The following is a 22,719-nucleotide window of genomic DNA, read 5'->3' as shown; positions in this document are numbered from 1 at the left end:
TTATCAGGTGTTATTATAAATCTTGCTAATATTAAAAAAAAATCAATGTCATTAAAAAATATAAGCAGTTGTGGAAACAAAGTCTACTGACATGAGAATAAACAGATTGTTTATTCAGAACTTAATATAGGAAAGATTTCAGCCACCATCCCTTACATTTGGCAGAGACTCAAAGACAGGAGGGGAGTGAAAAAGATTTATAGTGAAATAAAGGAAGACTTTAGAAACACCGATTAGAAGTTGGAATAGGGAAGCTGGAATTAGGCTAAGTAGAAGCAGGACATCTTATGGTTTGGGGAGCACATCTGGCTTATATTTGGACCACCCAGAGAAATCTATATAAACAGCTTTCTTGAGTATAACTGACAATGAACTTCACATATTTAAAGTGCACATATCACCTGTGTTATATACATACATATCTGTGAAACCATTATCTATATATCCATTACCCTCTAAAGTTTCTTTCCTCCTTTATATCTCTCTCCTGTTTCCTCCCTTTAATAGATACAGAGCAATTCATCTTATCCATTTTTTTTTCTTGAGAAAGCTTTGGTAATTTATGTCTTTCAGGAAAGTTGGCCATTTATCTGTGTTATTAAATTTATTACCATATAGTTGCTCAAAATACATTCTGTTAGTGTCTGTAGAATATTTCACCTTTCTCATTTCTGATATTGGTAATTTATAGGTAGTTTTCCTGATCAATTTGTTTAGAGGTTTAGCAATTTAATTAATCGTCTCAAAGATTCAACTATCACTGTCATTATTTTTCTTTATTATTTTGCCTTTCTATTTTATTGATTCTGTTTTATCTTTATTATTTTATTTCTTCTTATTACTTTGGATTTAACTTTTTAAAATTTATCTAATTTCTGAAGTCATTGATTTGAGACTTTTTCTTCTATATAGGTGTTTAGTGCCATGCGTTTCTCTTGAAGTACTATTTCTGTTACATTCCACAAATTTTGGTATCCTGTATTTTCATTTTCATTTAGTTCAAAATACATTCTGGTTTGATTTCTTGTTTGACTAATGGCTTTTTAAGATGTATACTATTTTTTCCCCAAATTTTGAGGGATTTGACAAGAATCATTATGTTACTGATTTCTAATTTAATTACATTGTAATCAGAGGACATTTCTACTATGACTTGAATCTTTCTACATTTATTGAAATTTGTTTTATGGTCCAGGTTATTGTTCATCTTGCTAAAATTTCTGTATGTACATGAAAAGAATGTGGATTCTGCTGGTTGTTGGACTAGTGTTCTATGAATGTCAATCAGGTCATAATCGTTGATAGTGTTGTAAAGTCTTTTATAACCTTGCTGATTTTCTGCCTATTTGTATTATAAATTGTTCAGTGAAGGGCATTGAAATTTCTGATTGTAATTGTGGACTTTTAATTTTATATTGCAGTTCCATCAGTTTTTGCTTCATTTATTTTGAAGCTCTCTTATTAAGTGAATAATATTTAGGATTTTTATATACTTTTGACTTAATGTCCTCTTCGCCATCATGAAATGATTTTTTTTTTTTAATCCCTGGTAATATTCTTTGCTCTGAAAACTAGTTCATGTAATACTGATGAAGCCATTCCAACTTCATTTGACCAGTGTTGGCATGATATATCTTTCTTTGTACTTTAAAATTCAGTTTTTATATTCATGTATGTTTCTTCTAATAGACAGCAATTAAAAAAAATCTAATCTGACAATCTCTGCCATTTAATAGGGGTATTTAGACCATTTACATTTCATGTAATAATTGATATGAATCTATCATCTTGCTATTTGTTTTGTATTCTCCCACCTGTTCTTTGTTTCCTTTTTTTTTTTATTAAAGATTTTATTTATTTATTTGAGAGAGAGAGAATGAGAGACAGAGAGCATGAGAGGGAGGAAGGTCAGAGGGAGAAGCAGACTCCCTGCCGAGCAGGGAGCCCGATGCGGGACTCGATCCTGGGACTCCAGGATCATGACCTGAGCCGAAGGCAGTCGCTTAACCAACTGAGCCACCCAGGTGCCCCCTTTGTTTCCTTTTTTTGGACTTTTTCTGCTTACTTTTAGATTAGTCAAGTAATTTTTAGTATTTTTAGTATTTAGTGTTTTAATGGTGGCTTTAGGTTTTATGATATACATATTTAACTTATTACAGTGTACCTGCAAGTAATATTATACACATCAGGAATAATATCAGAATCTTATAGTAGCAGACTTCCATTTTTCCCCTCTGGCCTTTATGCAATTGTTGCCATGCATTTTACTTTTACATATATTTTAAACCTCACAATACATTTTTATTATATTTATTTAAATAGTTACTTTTAAAGAATTAAAATAATAAGAAAAATAATTGTATATATTTACTCCTACAGCTATTTCCAGTGCTCTTCATTGTGTAGATTCAGATTTCTATCTGGTATTGCTGTCCTTCTGTTTGAAGTATTTATTTTAACATTTCTCATAGTGAGGATCTGCTGGTGATAAAGTCTATCAGTTATGTGTGGAAGCATCTTTATTTTATCCTCATTTAAAAAAAGATATTTTTGTCAGATATAGAATTCTAGGCTGACAGTTTTTTTTTCCTTTCAATATATTTAACTGTTCTGTCTTCTCACTTGCAATGTTTCTAATGAGAAATATATTATCCTTATTTTTGTTTCTCTGTAATGTTTCTCTCTGAGTGCTTTAAAATTTTTTATTATCACTGTTTATTAATGTGTAATTTATTATGTACACTGATGTAATGCTCTTCATCTTTCTTGTGTTTAGGTTTTGTTAAGCTTTTGGAAGGCAGGTTTGTGAGTAAAGATGCGATAGAAGGATTGAATTAGCAATGGGAGCTTATGGAAATTCTCTTCAGATTGCTTCAGTGTTCAATGAATTAGGAAGCAAGATCACTGGCTGAGACTGGGGATAGAGGATGATATATTGGATGTGATAGAAGGTATAAAGTTGTCATGTAGGAAGGTAGGAGAAATCAGTGGAGGGGGAACTTTAATATGGTTTTTGGGCATCTTAAAGGGCACACTTAAAATTAGTGATCATGAATTTAAAGTCAACATGGTTGGGTGTTTTTCTTCTTCCAGTTTCAGTTGCAAAGGTGCAGGCACTTAATATGTAGTTTTGCTAAGGCCAGAATTGTGGCTTTGCCCAGTATTACAGTAATTCAGAGAGGGGAAGGGAGTTGAGGATGTATGCAGGGAATGATTATATTGATTCATCAGTGAATATATCTACATCAATAGATGTAATATCTATTTCCCAATCAGAGTGGAAACTATTAGAAGGCAGTTCTTAGCATCTAGAAGGTGCTGAATATGTATTTGCTGATCCCTGTATGGATGTGTCTTAACAGTAGAAAACCAGGGACTAAAGGAAGCTGTCATATTGGAGCAAATTAACTCCGTTTTCAAATAAAATGCTTGTAAAGTCCTTCACATGGCCCACACAGCTCTTCCTGTCCTGGCTCTAGCCTATTAAATCAGCTTCCCTTACACCAAGCTCCCACTGCTCTCTCATCTTCAGATACGCTGAACTTCTTCCAGTTCTTTGCACGTGCCACACAGCTTCGCATATGTGCCTCCCTCTGCAGGGATGTTTTATTCTTCCCTGGTAGCTGACTCATCTACTTTTCAGTTTTCCTGAATAATTCCTACAAATACTCCTATAAATTTAGTATCTAGTAAGTATCTTCTAGTACTTGTCACAGTTCTAATTTTACATTTGTGTCATTGATAGCTGTTTACTACTATGCAGTTAGCCTACTGAGGACAGGGATCTTGACTGTTTTTAGGTCCCGCAGGACCTACCATAGTCTGTGGCACATATGTAGACAGTATAAACATTTTTTTGGGGAAAAAAAAAAGGTGAAAGTAAATGTTATATGTGAAGCTTGGTGTGGAGAGCGACATCTGTCTTTTACAAAATTCACGAGAAACTGGCTAGTGCTACATGCCGACCCCTCCACAGCTTTGCCCTGAACCTTCCAGAGAGCACGGGGAAGAAAGAAGGACGCACAGAAGCCAACTCGTCTTATAATTTCTGCCAGACTTTGGGAGGCGCCTGCGCACTGGCCTCACCGGATATACGCCAGGGAGTGGGGGCGGGGCTCGGGTAGCCTAGGCAACATCCCGGAAGTTGCGGGCTGCGTTAACCTGTGGCGGGCTGGGCGGTTCTGGAGCCTGAAGTTTTAGTGGCGGTGGAGGAGGCCGTCGGGAAACGGCAAGGCAGGTTGAGACGACGTGGCGGAGGCCTGCAGCCTGTAGCCCCTGCGAGCCTTAGGGACCGGGCTGCAGGGCGAGGAAAACGGTGGTGGCGTCTCCCTTCTGTTCCCTGGGGCTCTAGGCGCCTGGGTGGAGGATCCCTACATCGGAAAGCGCGCCGTGACTCTGTGTTTTGCGAGTGTTTGTGTGTGTCAGGATGAGTGTCTGGGTGTGTTGGTGTCTAGCGCGCTCCCCTGAGGCGCACCCTGAGTGTGCGCAGCGCTGTCGGGAACTTGTGCACAGAGCTGGAAGTTGGGGGGTACCGTATTGTAGCTATCAAGGAATTTGCAGTCTAGCAGGAGACAGGCTACCCGGGGTACTTGGGGACAGGGAGGGTCATGTTAGTCGACTGGATGGTCAGGAAAGAGTTTATCAGGAGGGGCCGCTGGAGTGAGTTTTGATTAGTGAGTGGAGTTACGCTTGGAGAAGGGAGTGAAAATCTGAAGGGTGTTCCACGCGGAGCAGAAAGGATGGGTGGAACGACTTGTGAAGGCAGAGTTTTATGTGTGGGAGGGTGAGAGGAGCACAGACTGTTAAGGAGGGTCAGCCGGACCACAAGGAGGGCAGAGGGTCCGAGTGCATATTGGATTCCTCTCTGTAGGGGGGAGCCATTAAAATCTTGTGGGGAAGAAAGTAAAGGGCCGAGGGCTATACTCTATCCTTATATCGGGGTAAAATACTGATTGCAGGGACAGTGTTTGGAAAGGGGTCCTGTTTCCCTTTGGTCGGTTTTCCACTAGCCAGAGTGGATTTGCTAAATCTCATGGTAACTCTCCTTACCTGATATCCTCCAGTGGCTTCCTATGGGTTCTTTAGGATAGTGTTTAAATTGCTGTAGCTTAGAAGGCCATGATCTGTCCTCTGCCTTTCTTTGTAACCTCTTTCTAGCCTCTCACCTTTTCAAATCTGTTAGTCAAACTGAACTTCTCAAACCCTTTGTAAATGCCTTTTCTCCCTCCTGGAACATTCTTTCCCCCACTTCTAGCTTTATTCATACTTTAGCTCTCAGCTTAAACATTTTGGGAGCAATTAGAGGGATATAGTGGTCTTTTCTTACTGTGTAGAGTAAGCTAGGTATTAACATGACACTGTAATTACTCATTTTAATTGTGGTCTTCTCATAAACCCTAAGCTCTGTGAGGGTGCAGACTATTTTACTTTCTTGTTGTATTTTGTGCCTGGTTCTTGGCAGGTGCTTTCAAAATATTTGTTGAAATAATGGGTAATAAAGTGGCAAATGAGTGAAGAAGTTCAATTAGGAGAAAGAGTTTGGACAAAAACATTTGTAGTAGAGATGAAGAGGGGACAGATGAGAGAGGTATTTCAGGAAAAGAATGAATAGATTCCGGTATCTGATTGGCTAACAGACAAGAAGGAATAGAAGGTGATGCTAGGGTTTTAAACTGGAGCAACCAGAAGGATGGTAATTCTGTAAGTTCAGTTGAGTTCAGACATTTACTGAGCATGCCAATTATATATCAAGAACTAGAGGTTGGTGGGGAGGGGACATGGATGATAAGCTGTATTTTTGACTACATTGTATGTGAGATATTTGGGAGATAGACACAGAAAGCAGTTGGAAATGAGCATTTGGTGTGTTGAGGAAAAATGTGGATCCTTAATTTGGGGCTCATTTTCACAGTGTGTTTATGTGCCCAGTGCATTTGTAGCTTTGTTCAAGGGTATGAGTGAGATCACTGAGGGAAGATGTGAACTCCTTTCTTACTTTCTAGTAAGCTCCATGAGAGCTTGTACCATATTAGACCTGTTTACTGTTTTATCTCCCGTGCCTGGTCAGTGTCTGGCATGTGACAGATTCTCAAAAACAATGATTGGATGAAGAGAGAGGGTATCCAATGGAAAGATAAGAGGGTTGGGATAGAACTGTGTGCAGCTTTTTGATTATGTGGTATCTGAGGGGCCAACAGAGCCTGCAAAGAGGAGACGAATAGGAGAGAAACCGAGAGAGTGTCGTGGAAACAGGAGTGGGAGTCTTTAGAGTTGGAAAGGGTTTTCCAATAATTTTATCAGTTAGGAAAGTATTAATATTTTAGATTTTTTTCAAATAATTTTATCAGGAAAGTATTAATATTTTAGATTTTTTTCAAATAGGCCTAGATTTTCTGGGCTGTGCTGATTTTATATTCCTTAGTACTATAAACCATCAGAATATCTCTACAGTCTCACACTTAAGCATGTAAACTATAGCTCCCTTACGATATCTGATTTCTGTAAATAGCTCAAAAGCTCTTTGTTAGACCACAGAGTCTGATCCTGGGTTAAGAAAAATATGCCCACTTGTATTGATGATGTTTAAGAGAACACTTCTCAGTGCAAGGGTGGTTCCCACGTTACAGCTTAGTTCTCCCTTTGTGATCTTAGCACACACAGGCTGGAATTTAGAGTTGGCCAGTATATTAGTCTCCTACGCTGTATAACAAATTACCACAAACCTAGTGACTCAAAACAATACTCATTAATTATGTCATGATTTCTGTGAGGCAGGAATTTGGACATGGTTTAGCTGGGTAAGGTGCTTAGGGTCTCACAAAGTTCTGATTAAGGTGTTGATGGTCTGCATTCTCATCTAGAACCCAGCTTGGGAAAAGTCCGCTTCGAGGCTCACCTCACTTAGGTTCTTGGCAGAATTCATTTCCCTGGGACTGTGTGCCTGAGGGGTCTCTTGACTGACTTTCCCCTCTGGCTGCCCACAGTTGTCTGAGTTCCTGGCCCTGTGGCCCTTTTCACAGCCAGTCACTGTGGCATTTGGCTTCTTCACGGCCAGCAGGAGACACTCTCTTGCTCTGCTCTTTTTTTTTTTTTTTAAAGATTTTATTTATTTATTTGAGAGAGAGAGAATGAGAGACAGAGAGCACGAGAGGGAAGAGGGCAGAGGGAGAAGCAGACCCCCTGCTGAGCAGGGAGCCCGATGTGGGACTCGATCCTGGGACTCCAGGATCATGACCTGAGCCGAAGGCAGTCGCTTAACCAACTGAGCCACCCAGGCGCCCTCTTGCTCTGCTCTTGTAAGACAGAGACTTGTATAGCGTAATGTAATCGTAGGAATGACCTCTTCTCACATTTGCCTTGTTTTATTGGATAAAACAAATCACAGGGGGAAAAAACCCAGAACAAATCGTGGATCCTGTCCAAACTCAAGGGTAAGGGGTCATACGATGGCATTATTCATTGCATTTCATCTTAGAGTAACCACAGCCAGCTTTGCTAGGCTCAATTGAAGTTAAAAAAAAAAAAAAAAGGGAACAGTAGTAGGCTGTTGTAGTCCATTCAGACTTCCATAACAAAATACCGGACACTAGGTAGCTTATAAACGAGAAATTTTTTTCTCACAGTCTGGAGGCTGTGAAGTCCAGGATCAAGTCTCCAGGACGGTCATGTTTGGTAAGGGCCGTCTTCCTGGTTCCTAGCCACCATCTTCTTGCTGTGTTCTCACATGGTGAACGGGGTTAGGGAGCTCTTTGGAGCTTCTTTTATGACAGCCCTGGTCCCATTCATGAGGGCTCTGCCTCCCAAAGGCCCCACTTCCCAAAGGCCCCACCTCCTAATACCATCACTTTTGGGGGTTAGGATTCAACATGAATTTTGGGGGAACACATTCACTGTTTTTGTCAGTGAATATGGGGTTTTTTTGGATGTTACATTTTCTTATGCTAAAGTTGAAACCTGTTCACGTTACCACAAATAATACTCAGGCATTTGTTCAGTATTTTTTTTTTTTAAAGATTTTATTTATTTATTTGACAGAGAGAGAGAATTAGCGAGAGCAGGAACACAAGCAGGGGGAGTGGGAGAGGGAGAAGCAGGCTTCCCGCCGAGCAGGGAGCCCAATGCGGGGCTCGATCCCAGGACCCTGGGATCATGACCTGAGCCCAAGGCAGACGCTTAATGACTGAGCCACCCAGGCACCCCTAAACATTTTTCTTAATACAGTTTTAATGGATGTATAATTCATCCAACAGATTTAGTGACATTTTATGATTCTTCTTTATTTCTGCAGAGTAAATTGAAGAGTAAAAGAGTTAAAAAGTAAAATACATTATTTAAAGAGTAAAATACATTAGAAACTGTTTCTGAACAACTGTTATATTTTTCCATGTCTTTTTAAAAATAATAGCTTTATTAAGATATAACTTACCATGAAATTTACCCCTTAGAAGTCTACAGTTCAGAGCTTTTAAATAAATTTACAGAGTTGTGCATTGATTACCACTGGCTCGTTTTAGAACATTTTTATCACCTCAAAAAGAAACCTCATACCCATTAGCAATTACTCTCCATTCCCTCCTCTTTCCAGACCCTGCCAACAGCTTGTCTATTTTTTGTCTCTGTGGATTTGCCTAACCTTAGACATTTTATATTAATAGAATCATACAATATACGGCCTTTGGTGTCTGGCTTCTTTTTCTTACCTTAATATTCTCAAGGTTCATATGCTATGCTATAGCATATATCATTACTTCCTTATATTGCTAAGTAATATTCCATTGTATGGATATACCATATTTTATTTATCCATTCACCAGCTGGTAGACATTTGGGATTTTTCTACTTTTTGTCTATTAAGAGTATAATGTTGCTATGAACATTTATGTGCAAATTTTTGTATTGACGTAAGTTTTCAATTATTGGGCATATACCTAGGACTAGAATTGTGGTAACTGAGTTTAACTTTTTCAGGAACTGCCAAACTGTTTTCCAACATGGCCATGCTATTTTACATTCCCACTAACAACAAATGAGTATTCCAGTTTCTCTACATTCTCGCCAACGCTTGTTATTTCCACCTTTTTGATTATAACCATTCTAGTGGATATGAGGTGGTATGTCATTGTAGTTTTGATTTGCATTTCCCTAAAGCCTAATGGTGCTGATCATTTTTTCATGTGCTTATTGGCCAATTGTAGTATCTTCTTTGGAGAAATGTTTATTTAGCTCCCTTAGCCATTTAAAAATTGGAATATTTGTGTTTTTATTGGTGAATTTTAAGTTTCTTTTATATATCCTGGATCCGGGTTTCTTATCAGATGGGATTTGCAAATATTTTCTCCCATTCTGTTAGCTGTCATTTCATTTTCTTGATGGTATTTTTTGAAGCACAAAAGTTTTAAATTTTGATGGGGTCCACTTTATTTTTTCTTTGGTTTCTTGTGCTTTTAGTGTTATAGCTAGAAACCATTGCCTCATGAAGATTTATGCTTATGTTTTCTATCAGGAGTTTTGTGCTTTTAGCTCTTACATTGAAGTTGGTGACTTATTTTTAGTTAATTTTTACATATGTTGTGAGGTAGAGGTCTTAATTCATTCTTTTTCATATGGATCTCCAGTTGTGCCAGCACCATTTATCAAAAAGACTGTTCTTTCTCTGTTGAATTGTTTCTTGGCACCTCTGTTGAAAATAAACTGACCACACATGTGATGAGCACTGGGTGGTATACGCAACTGATAAATTATTGAACACTGCCTCTGAAACTAATGATGTACTATATGTTGGCTAATTGAATTTAAATAAAAAATTAAAAAAAAAAAAGAAAAACTGACCATAAATGGAAGGGTTTGTTTTGGATTTTTAGTTCTATTCTATTCTGTATCTTTTACTTGTTTGTTTATTTTTAAAATATTTTATTTATTTGAGAGATAGAGTACGTGCAGGGGAAAGGCGCAGAGGGAGAGGGAGAAGCAGACTCCCCACTGAGCAGGTTGCCCGAAGCAGGGGAGGCGCTTGATCCCAGGACCCTGAGATCATGACCGGAGCTGAAGGCAGATGCTTAACTGACTGAGCCACCCAGCGCCCTGTTTATTTTAAAAAGAGGTATTTCTATTTACTTGACAGAGACAGAGTGAGACCGTGCACGCACATGAGTGGGGGGAGGGGTAGAAGGTGAGAATCTTTAAGCAGACTCCCCGCTGAGCATGTGGAGCCTGACACGAGGCTCCATCTCTTGACCTGAGATCGTGACCTGAGAGGAAACCAAGATTTGGTTGCCCAACCAACTGAGCCTCTGTTCCAGGCACTCCTCTATTCCTTATCTTTTAAAATGGCATTTATGGTTCTGCCACTTACTGTGTGACCTTCACGGTTGGTTAGTTCTTTGTCCCTTAGCTTTCTCATCTGTAAAATAAATAGTAAATACTTAATGGAATTACTGTTAGGATTAAAGGAAATACTGTGTGGGAAGAGCTTGCTTAGAACAGTACCTGACTCGTGTTAGCTAATGCCATCATTATCACCACCTCCACTGTCCTCATTACCATCATCATAAACCAATTAAATGTTATTCTTAAATGTCACTTATCTCTTTTGCCGGATTGTGAACCCTGAAAATAGATAACATGTTTGAGGAGTCAATGTGATTGACAAGACAAAGCAAAGAGGACTGAGGAGAAGCTCTTGAAAATACTTGCATTTAGATGTTTTTAATTACTAAATCATTTTTTTTAAATGTACTTAAGGAAGATACTACCATCTTTATTTTAGGATAATTTGGAATAAGGGGGTCAGCTCGAAAGTTCTGTAATGAAAGTGTGTAATGAAGTTTTAGAAAAGGTGTCATGTATATGTGTTGCTTGTTAAAAGTCACACATATGTATTGTAAAATCCTAGTGTACAGGGACTATGAGTCTTATTCTAATTTTGTGTGATATTTAGTCCAGTGTTTTAGTCCAGTGTCCTTAGCATTGCTATTTTAAGAGTGCCAAGCAAATGTTGGCAATTTCCAAATGCTAGTTTAGTATCAGTAATTACCCCCACTTAGTATTGTGTGGAAATATACTAGAAATGATATAACTCATTTGTTCTCTAAAATTTAGCCACCTTTTTTTAGGTAAACACATATGTATCTGGTAGTGATTTTAAGTGCTCTTTGCCTTTTTCCTTTTGCTTTCAGATTGTTAGCCTGTGACTGACATTTTCTCTGTTTTTTTTTTTTTTTTAAAGATTTTATTTATTTATTTGAGAGAGAGAGAATGAGAGAGAGCACATGAGAGGGGGGAGGGTCAGAGGGAGAAGCAGACTCCCTGCCGAGCAGGGAGCCCGATGCGGGACTCGATCCAGGGACTCCAGGATCATGACCTGAACCGAAGGCAGTCGCTTAACCAACTGAGCCACCCAGGCGCCCGACATTTTCTCTGTTAATGGTGAAGTTTGTAACTGATGACAAAGCTTATGCCTGTTGTCGTAGGTCTGTGCTTTAAGTCATAATTTGTATTCCTGGAGTTCTTTATTAAGCAAATATACATAAGTTATCAACTTGAAACCTGTTTTATCATAGTTATCAGTACAGCTTTCTAATTGTGAAGTGAAAGAACCAAGTATTTTGGTAGATGGTTCTTTCATTATGCTTAAATTTTTCTTCTGACACTTTAAAGTTTATTTTCCTAGATGTCTTTGTCCCCATCCAGTGATACTTAATTACCACTTTTTCTTGTATTTTAAAAATTTGATATGATTATTGCTTCTAGATGTCACTTGTCAGAGTGAACCGTTATGGTCCTCGGGGAGGAGGAAGGAAAGTGCTGAAGGTAAAGAAGAAGAAAACATCAGTGAAGCAAGAATGGGATGTAAGTCTAGATGGGATAATAAACCTGTCAGATTGCTCTGGAGGAATAGATGTGATGACATGGCCCTGGTCACTTGAGACAGTGCTCTGAATGTGATAGGGTGGAATGGATTTCTGGGCGCGTTATATCCCAGATCCTGGAAGGAAGAGCAGAATCCTTTGGGGATTTTTTAAGAATCCACATGTCAAGGTCATAACCTGTACCTCTTTTGAAGAGGGAATCTTAAGAGGGTGGGGAGTATGTTTTTAAAAAGTCGCCTTGTCCTCCACTTTGAGAACACACTGCTTTAAGGCAACTGGAGCTAACCTGTGTCACTGAAGTCTGAATTTTTTTTGGTACTTTTTAAAGATTTGCCCATAGCAACCAGTGACATCATAATCATATGAGCGGCATTTTTGGCTGAAAAAGCGGGTGATTCTTGCTCTCTTACTTCTTGAACTGTTTGTTTTTCACCTCCAGAAGCTGGTCAGTTTCAGTACAAAGATTCTCTTAAGATGTAAGACAAGTCTCAAGTACCTGGGAGATAGGATCCCTGGCTCCCACTCTGATTACTGTTTGGTATTATCAAGGGCATCTTTATCTTTCACAGCTTGGTACTTTAGTTTGAACCGTGACACTTTAGGTGTCTTTTCTTTCTGTTGTGGAGAGCAACTAGTTAGGGACTACTTTGGATCTCAGGGATTCTTTTGGACTTGGAAACTTCTGGGCAAACTGACAGCCTTTTTGAAGTGGCTCAGGGGACTTAACCTACGTTTATATTGCTTTGTTGTCATCTGATTGGCTATAAAATATTATTAGGGTGTGATTCTAAGGCAATGAAACTGATTAAAAGGAAAAAAATGCATGTGATAACTTAAAAGTTATCCACTTCAGAGTGGTTACTATGGGAAGTTTAGTATTTATTTTGATTTGCTGCTATTGCTCAAAATATAATTGAAACCCACCATTTGAAATTGCATTTTCCTCATTTGCTTTTTATTATCTCCAGTGCTGGAAAAATCTGTTTTTTGTAGACTAAGCTTGGAAGTAGTTTTAAGTCATTGGGAGTAAATAGTAAATGAAGGAGGAGAGATCAAACTGAATAATACTATTTTGATAAAAATAGTGAGATGGTTTTTGAAATGGCTTATAAATTATATTTAAAAGCCATTTCAGAAGAAAATCATTTTAAGCAGTAGTAGTATTAATGAAATTATATTATCGCCCATGAGAACTAAGTCCAAGCATATCCCTTATATGCCTGAATTTTATTATGATTATTAAAAATCTCAAGATCTTATGGTTATATCTTGTGCTTTTCTAAATTAATATGAAAGGAATAACAGTTTTAGTATAGAAAACCCTTGAGCTAAATATAAACTATGGCCAAAAAGTTAAGTCTTTGAAGATATCAGAATCTATTTCACCAGATCCAGTTCTCTGTGTATCTGTTGGAAGTAGAACTCTAACTTGTTTTATTTCCTGCCTTACCAAATCTGTATAACAAAATGGCTGAAGTCACTTTGGAGAGGGCCAGATTGCTGGGCAGCTACTTCAAGCTGTGTAGGTTATGCATTGCACAATCCCAAGGGGTACTGTTTACATGGACCAGAATAATAATGGTAGCTCCTGGGGTTGTGGGGTGTGGTAGACCTGCCATGTTGGTTTAGTGCCTTTTACATAAGTGACTGTTTTCACGTTTTATGAAATTATACAGTGCCCTCAAACGTTATCCCTTATTATGTATGATATATTCTATGCTTAAGTTGTTTGCATGCACACAAATTTAACCCCTCTATAGTGATAACAGCTTATCTTTTAGGAATCTTTAGAGGTGCCTCATTCTCTGGAATGCAGTTTGAAAACTACAATTTTAGTTAAACTTACTCATTTTGAATTACATAACTACCCTGTTTTATTCGTTGTTTTAATATAATATATGCCTGCTTGGTAAATTTAGTGCTTATTTTCTGTAAGATACCTAAAAATAGCCTATTATTTTTTAATAAGAAAACTAAAAATAATCCATATTAATATTTAAATTGAGAATACTGGTTCCTGGACAGGAAGTCTTTTTCATCCCAGGACTTTGAATCTGTTTTCAGCCTCTGTTTTTTTTAATTTTAATTTTAATTTATTTATTTATTATTATTATTATTTTAAAGATTTTATTTATTTATTTGCTAGAGAGAGAGAGCATAGGTGAGAGAGAGTGAGTGAGTACAAGCAGGGGGAGCTTTAGGCAGAGAGAGAAGCAGGCTCCCTGCTGAGCAAGGAGCCCAATGTGGAACTCGATCCCAGGATCCTGGGATCATGACCTGAGCTGAAGGCAGCCACTTAACCGACTGAGCCACCCAGGCGTCCCTATTTTTATTTTTTTAAGAGACTTTTTTTTTTTTTTAAAGATCTTATTTATTTATTTGACAGAGAGAGACACAGCAAGAGAGGGAACACAAGCAGGGGGAGTGGGAGAGGGAGAAGCAGGCTTCCCGCGGAGCAGGGAGCCTGATATGGGGCTGGATCGCAGCACCCTGGGATCATGACCTGAGCTGAAGGCAGACACTTAACGACTGAGCCACCCAGGCGCCCCTGTTTTCAGCCTTTAAAATCTAGTATGTACTCGTACCTGACCACATATAAATGAACAATGTAAGTTCATAGGTGTGACATAACTCTCTGAAGAATGTGAACAAATATGGTAAGAAGTTTGAATAATAAAACTAACATTTCATTTTAATTTAAATAAACACTTTTGTTTTATGTATTATGTAAAAATAGAAATAATTTTATTTCAATTTAAAATAGCAATTTTATCTTGCTAAATGTGATGATCAGACAAATCCCTTAACTCTTCAAAGAAAGGTTTCTTGGAGGTTAGCATGCTTAGTTAAGTACATAATTTTTTAACTGAGGCCCATTTGGCATGTGGGAGAAAAAAGGTGTACCAGGCTTAAACTAATAAAAGAAAGCTTTTGATGGGGTGCCTGGCTGGCTGAGTCAGTAGAGCATGCAACTCTTGATCTCAGAGCCATGGGTTTGAGCCACACGTTGGGTATAGAGATTACTTAAAAAAAAAAGTTAAAAAAATTTTAAAAAGGCCTCTAAAAAAAAAAGGAAAATGAATTTATCAAAAATAAACTAAAATTGATTTTAAATGTTTTTAACCTAGTTTAAAGAAAATTTTTCCTGTAAGAAAATTACCCAAAGAAAGTGAATAAACATTGAAATCCTATTTTTAAAAAAATCCAGTATATCCTAATATTTTGTAAGAAAACTTTTTCTTTAAAGAAAGTTCTTTTTTTGCAGAATACTGTGAATGACCTAACAGTTCATCGGGCAACTCCTGAAGATCTGGTAAGTTTAATATCAAAAGTTAAGATTTGTTCAATGTTTTATTTGATATTGGGTTTCTGACCTTCAGAATAGAAACCAGAGGTACTTCCTGGAAGTTCTTCAGTTATATTTAATCTTGCTTATGTCTATATGAAATTGAAAAGCATATCATCTGGACTTCCTGATTTTACCTAGGAATGTCACTTAGCATGTATTAAAATTTTATTAGATAGGTTTGGTTTCAAATCTCTCTGTTCAAATCTCTCCAGTATTGCCCTGTATACACCTGTTGTCTTCTACTATCTGTAGGTATCTCTAGCCTTATTTACTGTTACTTCCGTATGCAAGCATACTGGTCTAGTCAATGTACTAATTTATTCTTTGAATATGCCATGTATATTTCCACAGTTGAGCCTCAATTCATGTGATTTTCTTTACTTGGAACAGTTTCTCTACCTTCTTGTCTACCTATTCAAATCTTACTTTGCTCCCTTACCCTAGTTCAAGTCTTACTTTTAAAAAGGTTTCTGCTAAAAAAAAAAAAAAAAAAAAAAAAAAGGTTTCTGCTATAGACTAAAAAAAAAAAAAAGCAGCTTTATTGAAATACAATTCACATACCATAAAATCCACCCTTTTAATGTGTACGATCCATTGGTTTTCAGTATATTCATATTCATATTTTCTAATTTAGATCATTTTCATCACTCCCTGAAAGAAACCCTGTACCTGTTAACAGTCATATGCCCCATATGCCCCTCTTCCTCAATATCTAATCTTCTTTATGTCTCTATGGATGTGTCTATTCTGGACATTTTTTTTTTAAATTATTTTTTAAAAGATTTTATTTATATATTTTTTAGAGAGAGAGCATGAACACAAGCAGGGCGAGGGGCAGAGGGAGAGGGAAAAGCAGACTCCCTGCTGAGCAGGCAGCTTGATGTGGGACTCGATCCCAGCACCCTGGGATCATAACCTGAGCTGAAGGCAGACGCTTAACCAGTTGAGCCACCCAGGCGCCCCTATTCTGGACATTTCATGTAAATGGAATACAATGTGTGTCCTTTGTATCTAACATAATGTCTTCAAGGCCCCTCCATGTTGTAGCATGTGTCAGTACTTCATCCCTGTTATTGCTGATACTGTTACATTGTATGGATATACCCGTCTGTTGCTGGACATTTGGATTGTTTTCACTTTTTGACTGTTATGAATAAGGCTGTTCTGAACGTTAGTGTACAAGTTTTGTGTGAACATATGTTCTCAGTTCTCTTGTTGTATACCTGGGAGTAGAATTGCTGGGTCATATGGTATCTCTACAGTTAGCTTTATGAAGAGCTGCCAAACTGTTTTTCAAAGTGGCTTCACTGTTTACATTCTTGCCAGCAGGCATGAGGGTTCCAATGTTTCCATATCCCTTGCCAACACATGTTATTACCATATTTTTAGTTTTAGTTTTCCTAAGTGGGTATAAAGTGGAATCTCATTGTGTTTTTGATTTGCCCTAGTGATTAATGATGTTAAACGTCCTTTTGTGTGCTTATTGGCCATTTGTATTATCTTCTTTGGAGAAATGTCTATGCAGATTCCTTAGCCAGTTAAAAATTGGATTACTTGTGTTTTTATTGTTGAGTTGTACACATTCTGGGTCCAAGTTCCTTATCAGATATATGATTTGTAAATATTTTCTCCCATTCTGTTTGTTGTCATTTCATTTTCTTGATGGTATTCTTTGAAGCACAAAAACTTTTAATTTTGATGAACTCCAGTTTATTTATTTGTTCATCAACTGTCCTTTTTGTATCATATCTAAGAAACCATTGTCTAGCCCAAGATTCACAAAGAATTTCACCTATGTTTCTTTCTAAGAGTTTTGTAGTTTTAGCTCTTATATTTAGGTCTTTGATCCATTTTGACTTAATTTTTGTATATAGTGAGATAGGGGTCCATCTTCATTCATTTCTAAATGGATATCCTGTTGTCCATGTACTGTTTATTAAAATGACTGTCTTTTCTCCATTGAATTATCTTGACACCCTTGCTGAAAATCAATTGTCTGTAAACATAAGGGTTTAGTTTGGACTGTCAGTTTTTTTTTTTTTTTTAAAGATTTTATTTATTTATTTGACAGAGAGAGACACAGAGAGAGAGGGAACACAAGCAGGGGGAGTGGGAGAGGGAGAAGCAGGCTTCCCGCAGAGCAGGGAACCCGATGCGGGGCTCGATCCCAGGACCCTGGATCATGATCTGAGCCGAAGGCAGACGCTTAACGACTGAGCCACCCAGGCGCCCCTGGGCTGTCAGTTTTATTCCACTGATCTATGTGTCCATCCTATGCCACACAACATTTTCTTGATTATTATAGTTTTGTACTAAGTTTGAAGTTTTTTGAAGCTGCCCAACAATTGGTATCTCCTCTAAACTGTTCTCATACTTACTGTCTATATGAGGCATTGTGTATGTGTTGTCTAAGGCATTTCATTTATCTTTATATGTACAGTTGGTCCTTGAACACTGTGGGGGTTAGGGGTGCCACCCCCTGCGTCAGAAATTTCTTGTGTAAGTTTTGACTCCCCCAAAATTTAATAGCCTACTGTTGACAGGAAGCCTTACCGATAACATAAGCAGCTGATTAACACATATTTTGTATGTTATATATATTATATACTGTATTCTTACAAAAAAGTAAGCTAGAGAAAAGATAATGTTATTAAAATCATAAGGAAGAGAAATTACATTTACAGTACTATATATTTATTGGAAAAAATCCATGTACAAGTGGATCCGTGCAGTTAAAACCCGTGTCATTAAAGGGTCAACCATATGTGCCCTATCTTCCTGGGCAGATTGTTAATGCTTTTGAGGCATAAGGGCTATATCTTGTATGTCTTTGTGGACCTAGAAATCTTAATCCTAGTAGATACTTGTTAAATATTTGTTGAGGATAATAATGATGCCCTACTGACTTAAAATTTTTTTTTATGAAAAATTTCAAATTTACATGAAAATGGAGACAAAAGTATAAAGATCTCCCAGGTACTGTTTACCCAGATATAATAGTTATTAAAATTTTGCCATAGTTCATTTTTCATACCCTTTCCTTCTTTCACTGTAGCATTTTGAAGCAAATCCCAGAGAACATGTCATCTTGTGCCAACATAATTCAGTTTGCATTTTTAAAAATATAGACTTTTTAATATAACCACAATGCCATTATCACACCTAACAAAAGTAACAATAATTTTTTGGTATTGTCTAATTCCAAGTCCATATTCATATTACCCCAATTATCTCAAAAATATCATCTTCATTTGCTTTTTGTGTTCAGAACCCTTACATAGCATTTGGTTGTTGGTCTCTTAATGGACTGATTTCTTATTTACATGGTGAGAACAAAGCAGTACATTTTATTCATCTTCATAGCTCTGAATACCAGAGTGCTTGTACAGCCAGTGTCTGCTCCTACTCCTTAGCCGCCTCAGTGAGCTCTTCTCCTGCAACTCTTATGCTGTGGCTCATAGCTCTGCTTCAGGAATTCCATTTTTCTGGAGTTCTGCATTTCCAGTGACCCACTTCCAAATGCAACCATTGCAGGGCTATAAACGTACTGCATTGTAAGTTTTTGGTGGTGACGTGTGTATTACGAAATGGGTGTGTCTTTGCCAAAGATGAGTCAGTGGACTTTGTGCCTTTTACATTGTACTCAGTGTGTGTGTGTGTGTGTGTAATTGTACAGTACAAACATGTGTAACTGAAAAGTTTAACAGAACAATTCTTAACTTTCTTATGTGTGATTTACTCTTAATATTTTCTATTCTGTATTCTGTTTTATTTTAAAAATGTTGGTTTGACCCACTAATTGATTTTACCACCCATTAAATGAATCCTGTCCTATAGATTGGAAAATAACATTTTATTGGATTGTCTTGTACAAAGGAAGTAGAAATTAATATTTTTTTCATTTTGTCTTTTTGCTAGGTCTACTAGTTCTAGATACTTCTTCTTTTTTTAAATCACATTTGAAGATTTAGAAGACTGAAAATTTTGGTTGTGAATATGTATAAATATACACATGTTGGACCAGAAAAAAATTTTTTAAAGATGAACTAGATTAGGTGGTCCCACCATCTGAATAGGCAACTTCTTTTTTCCTGAAGCATTCTTTTATATTTTTTTCTTTTGTACAGATACGTCGTCATGAAATACACAAATCAAAGAACAGAGCATTAGTACACTGGGAACTCCAAGAAAAAGCTTTGAAGAGAAAATGGAAGAGGCAGAAACCAGAAATTTCTAATCTTGAGAGAAGAAGATTGTCTATAATGAAGGAGGTAATGCTAAACTGCATTATCTTTAGAGTTAGAGAAGAAAATGATAAATAGATTTCTCTCTTTCCCTCCCAAATCTGATTCACATTGGAAGGACTTTAGTAAATGACTGCATCCTTATACAATGATGTACACATGGACTCTGAAAAAAGCAGCAGAGGGATGATTAGGGTCTAGTCTGGAGGTTTGAATTCCAGCACGGAAAGTTACTGTTTATGTGACTTGCCTGATTGTACTGTTATGAGATTTCAGTGATATGTACTAACAAACTGACTAGTACATTATTTGGCACATAATTAGTGCTATAATTACTTTTCTCAGTTCACACACAGTGCTATTAGATTGATTACTTTGCAAAAAAAAAAAAATGTGTGCTTGTCTAACAAGTTAGTAAGCCACTTGTCTTTGGCGTAATCTTTTGCCAGATGTAGGGTATTTGAATAAGTAATCAGATGTATAGGAATAAATAATATGGCAAATAAGAGGAAACTACAGCAAAAAACCTTTGATTTGGGATAAAATCATTGAAAAAGAAATATACTTTGTAGTGTTGCTTCTTGTTCATTGTTGAAGCTTATGGCACTTGGCTGTCTGGGTGACCTTTCCCTGCAGCTTTAAATCACTCTGTCTTTTGAGGAATTCATTAGGCTTGTTAGTGAAAGGTAAAAGTCTTAATCTTATATCTCATGAGGAAGAATTCTGTCTCCCAAATAAATGTTTACATGGACTTGTAAAAAGACCAGTAGATTGAGACCATATGGTTCTTTACAGATAAGTATCTTTTGATAATCTTGGACAAGGTATACATATTTGAATATTATGTAGTAGTTCTCAGTGACCAGGAAAAAAGGCAGCCCCTTTGAGGCAGCTCTGGGCTTTTGTGTCCCATCTCTAGTGGCTCCTGCTCATGTCCTGAATTGCTCATGTCCTGAAGGAATGGATGTGTTTGAAGTAGGGATTGAAGGACGAGTGGTGAGAGGGTGAGTGAAGTCTCTCTGCCTTCCCTTCAGTCCCATTCCTCAGGCTCTGATGTTGTGGTTCTCAATGCTGACTGCACATTAGATCAGTCAGTGTTGAGATCTTCCATTAAAAAAATCACTGTAGGGGCCCCTTGGTGGCTCAGTCGGTTAAGCGGCTGCCTTCGGCTCAGGTCACGATCCCAGGGTCCTGGGATCGAGCCCCATGTCGGGCTCCTTGCTCAGTGGAGAGCCTGCTTCTCCCTCTCTCTCTGCCTGCTGCTCCCCCTGCTTGTGCTATCTCTCCCTCTGTGTCAAATAGATAAAATCTAAAAAAAAATCACTGTATCTGGACTCAGATATATCTGGACTCAGATAATCTCATATAGTGGACATGTGATATGGCCCCACTTAGGTATTTTTTAGACAGTTTTTATGTACTTTTAATTCCTTACCAGGGTTGAGAACCTCTGCTATTAGTAAGATAAGTATTTCCATTTAACAATATATTTTGGAGGTTATCCCATGTCAGTATTTAGAAATCTACTTTTTCTTTTTAATGGCCAGGTAATATACAGATGTACCACAATGTATTTATCCAGTGCTTTATTTGTGCAAACTTAGGAAGTGTACTGGACTATAGTTTAGGCTTCTGGTTAAGAAGATATAGTGGTTTAAACAAAATAGAAATCTCTTTCTCTCTATGAAACAGTTCAGAGGTAACTGGTAGTTGGTAGGATCTCTGGGGTCCTTTATTCCAGGACTTCCATCACTGAGTAGAGAATGGCTGTTCCAGCTTCCTTCAGCTGTATTCCAGCCAGCATGAAAAGGGAAAAAGAATGCATGCTACTCCTTTTACATATCACCCAGAAATTCTGGCTTATATCCCACTGTCCAGAAATTTATCACATGACCATTCTCACCTAGTATGATGGTTAGGAAATCTAGCTGTGTACTTGGCTAAAACTTGGGAATTCTGTTGTTAAAAGGAAAATTAAAAGAGGGGACATTGGTGGGTAAGTAGCAGGTCTGTCACCCACAGATTGTTACCTGCCTTGTCACTGTAAGTAATACAATGAATATGCTTGAATATGTTTTTAAATACATGTAAAACTATATTTATAGGATAGATTCTTTTTTTTAAAGATTTTATTTATTTATTTGAGAGAGAAGGAGAGACAGGGAGAGCACAGAGGGAGAGTGAGAGGGAGAAGCAGGCTCCCCGCTAAGCAGAGAGCCCAAAGTGGGACTTGATCCCAAGACCCTGAGATCATGACCTGAGCCAAAGGCAGATGCTTAACTGACTGAGCCACCCAGGCACCCATGTAGGATAAATTCTTAAGAGTGGAACTGCTGAGTCAAAGATATGTGCATCTATTGTTTCAATGTTGCTAAATTTGTAATGTCTATGTTAAGGGATGTGATGGGACCAAATGAAGAAGCCTCCTTGGGCATATTCACCTAGGCAGTATCATTATGTATTAGAGCTACCAAGTGCATCCCCCAGAGCTGGAGTCCTAGATTAACAAAGTTAAGAGAAAAGCTCTTTGGCTAGCATAATTTGCTGTATGATGCATTCATGTCATGGGAATCAAGCAAATGAGGGTCCAAATTCAGAGAGAGGGAAACTTTGATAAAGTTTTATAAATTCTAAAAGTATAATAACTTCCCAAATCTCTCTGTAATTTCCTATTTCTATCTGGTTTTTATTATCAGAGAACAGAAGTTCTAGGATAAAAAGTTTTTGATAATGTTTTTGAAGGGAACTTTGGCTGATCCTTTGCAAATCCAAGATGTGTACCACTATTCATAAGTTTGATTTTGTGCTCTGTGAACCCATCTGGGGAGGTAACGTATACAGATGGGCTTGCAGAGATTGGTTTACCTATCAAGAGGATGAGTTTTATCAGAAAGAAGTGATGAATAAATCTAGAGAGGGCAAAAGAAAGCCAGTACACTGATCTGTGGCCTCTCAACCCATCTGCCCCAAGAAGGCTGGGCAGAGACTGGCAAAGTGCAATAGGGTAGCGGCTTTCCTGGAGACCTCATTATATTTGATCATCAGGTCTTGAGATGATAAAATTATTCCTCTTCAATCTGCTTCTGTCAGTTATATCTCTTTATTTTGATGGAAGGTCAGTAATTTTTTTTTTTAAATGGTAAACTCAAAACTGCCTTTAGGAAATATTCTCTGTGTAATTTTTCTAGTTTAAATGATAGATTATAATGCTCCATTTACTCTCTTGCCTAAGCTCTAATTGTGTGTACTTGCAAGATCG

At 37.6% G+C, this 22,719-nt stretch overlaps 1 protein-coding gene across 4 annotated transcripts in view; it reads left to right on the top strand.

Annotated features, from left to right (window-relative positions):
• The first annotated feature begins 4,121 nt into the window (after window positions 1–4,121).
• Window positions 4,122–22,719, top strand: part of SPICE1 (spindle and centriole associated protein 1) — a 53,728-nt gene continuing 35,130 nt past the window's right edge. For 3 of the 4 annotated variants that reach the window (XR_010411499.1, XM_064591022.1, XM_045902884.3), the window contains exons 1-4: window positions 4,122–4,233; window positions 11,749–11,847; window positions 15,133–15,180; window positions 19,344–19,487. Coding sequence is in view for 3 of the 4 variants with exons in the window: in XM_064591022.1 (XP_064447092.1) it covers window positions 11,749–11,847; window positions 15,133–15,180; window positions 19,344–19,487 (291 nt within the window). In the remaining variant the exon portion in view is untranslated. Of the gene's footprint in view, window positions 4,234–4,275; window positions 7,431–9,928; window positions 10,100–11,748; window positions 11,848–15,132; window positions 15,181–19,343; window positions 19,488–22,719 lie in introns of those variants that run through there. The other variant, XM_054504187.2, reaches the window with a different exon arrangement.

This window comes from Mirounga angustirostris, unplaced genomic scaffold (assembly GCF_029215605.1).
Source record: "Mirounga angustirostris isolate CCGP_5_RB_7025 unplaced genomic scaffold, mMirAng1.0.hap1 SCAF_1, whole genome shotgun sequence".
NCBI lineage: Eukaryota > Metazoa > Chordata > Mammalia > Carnivora > Phocidae > Mirounga > Mirounga angustirostris.
The sequence above is the reverse complement of the archived record's forward strand: the minus strand, read 5'-3'. Positions and strand labels throughout refer to the sequence as shown.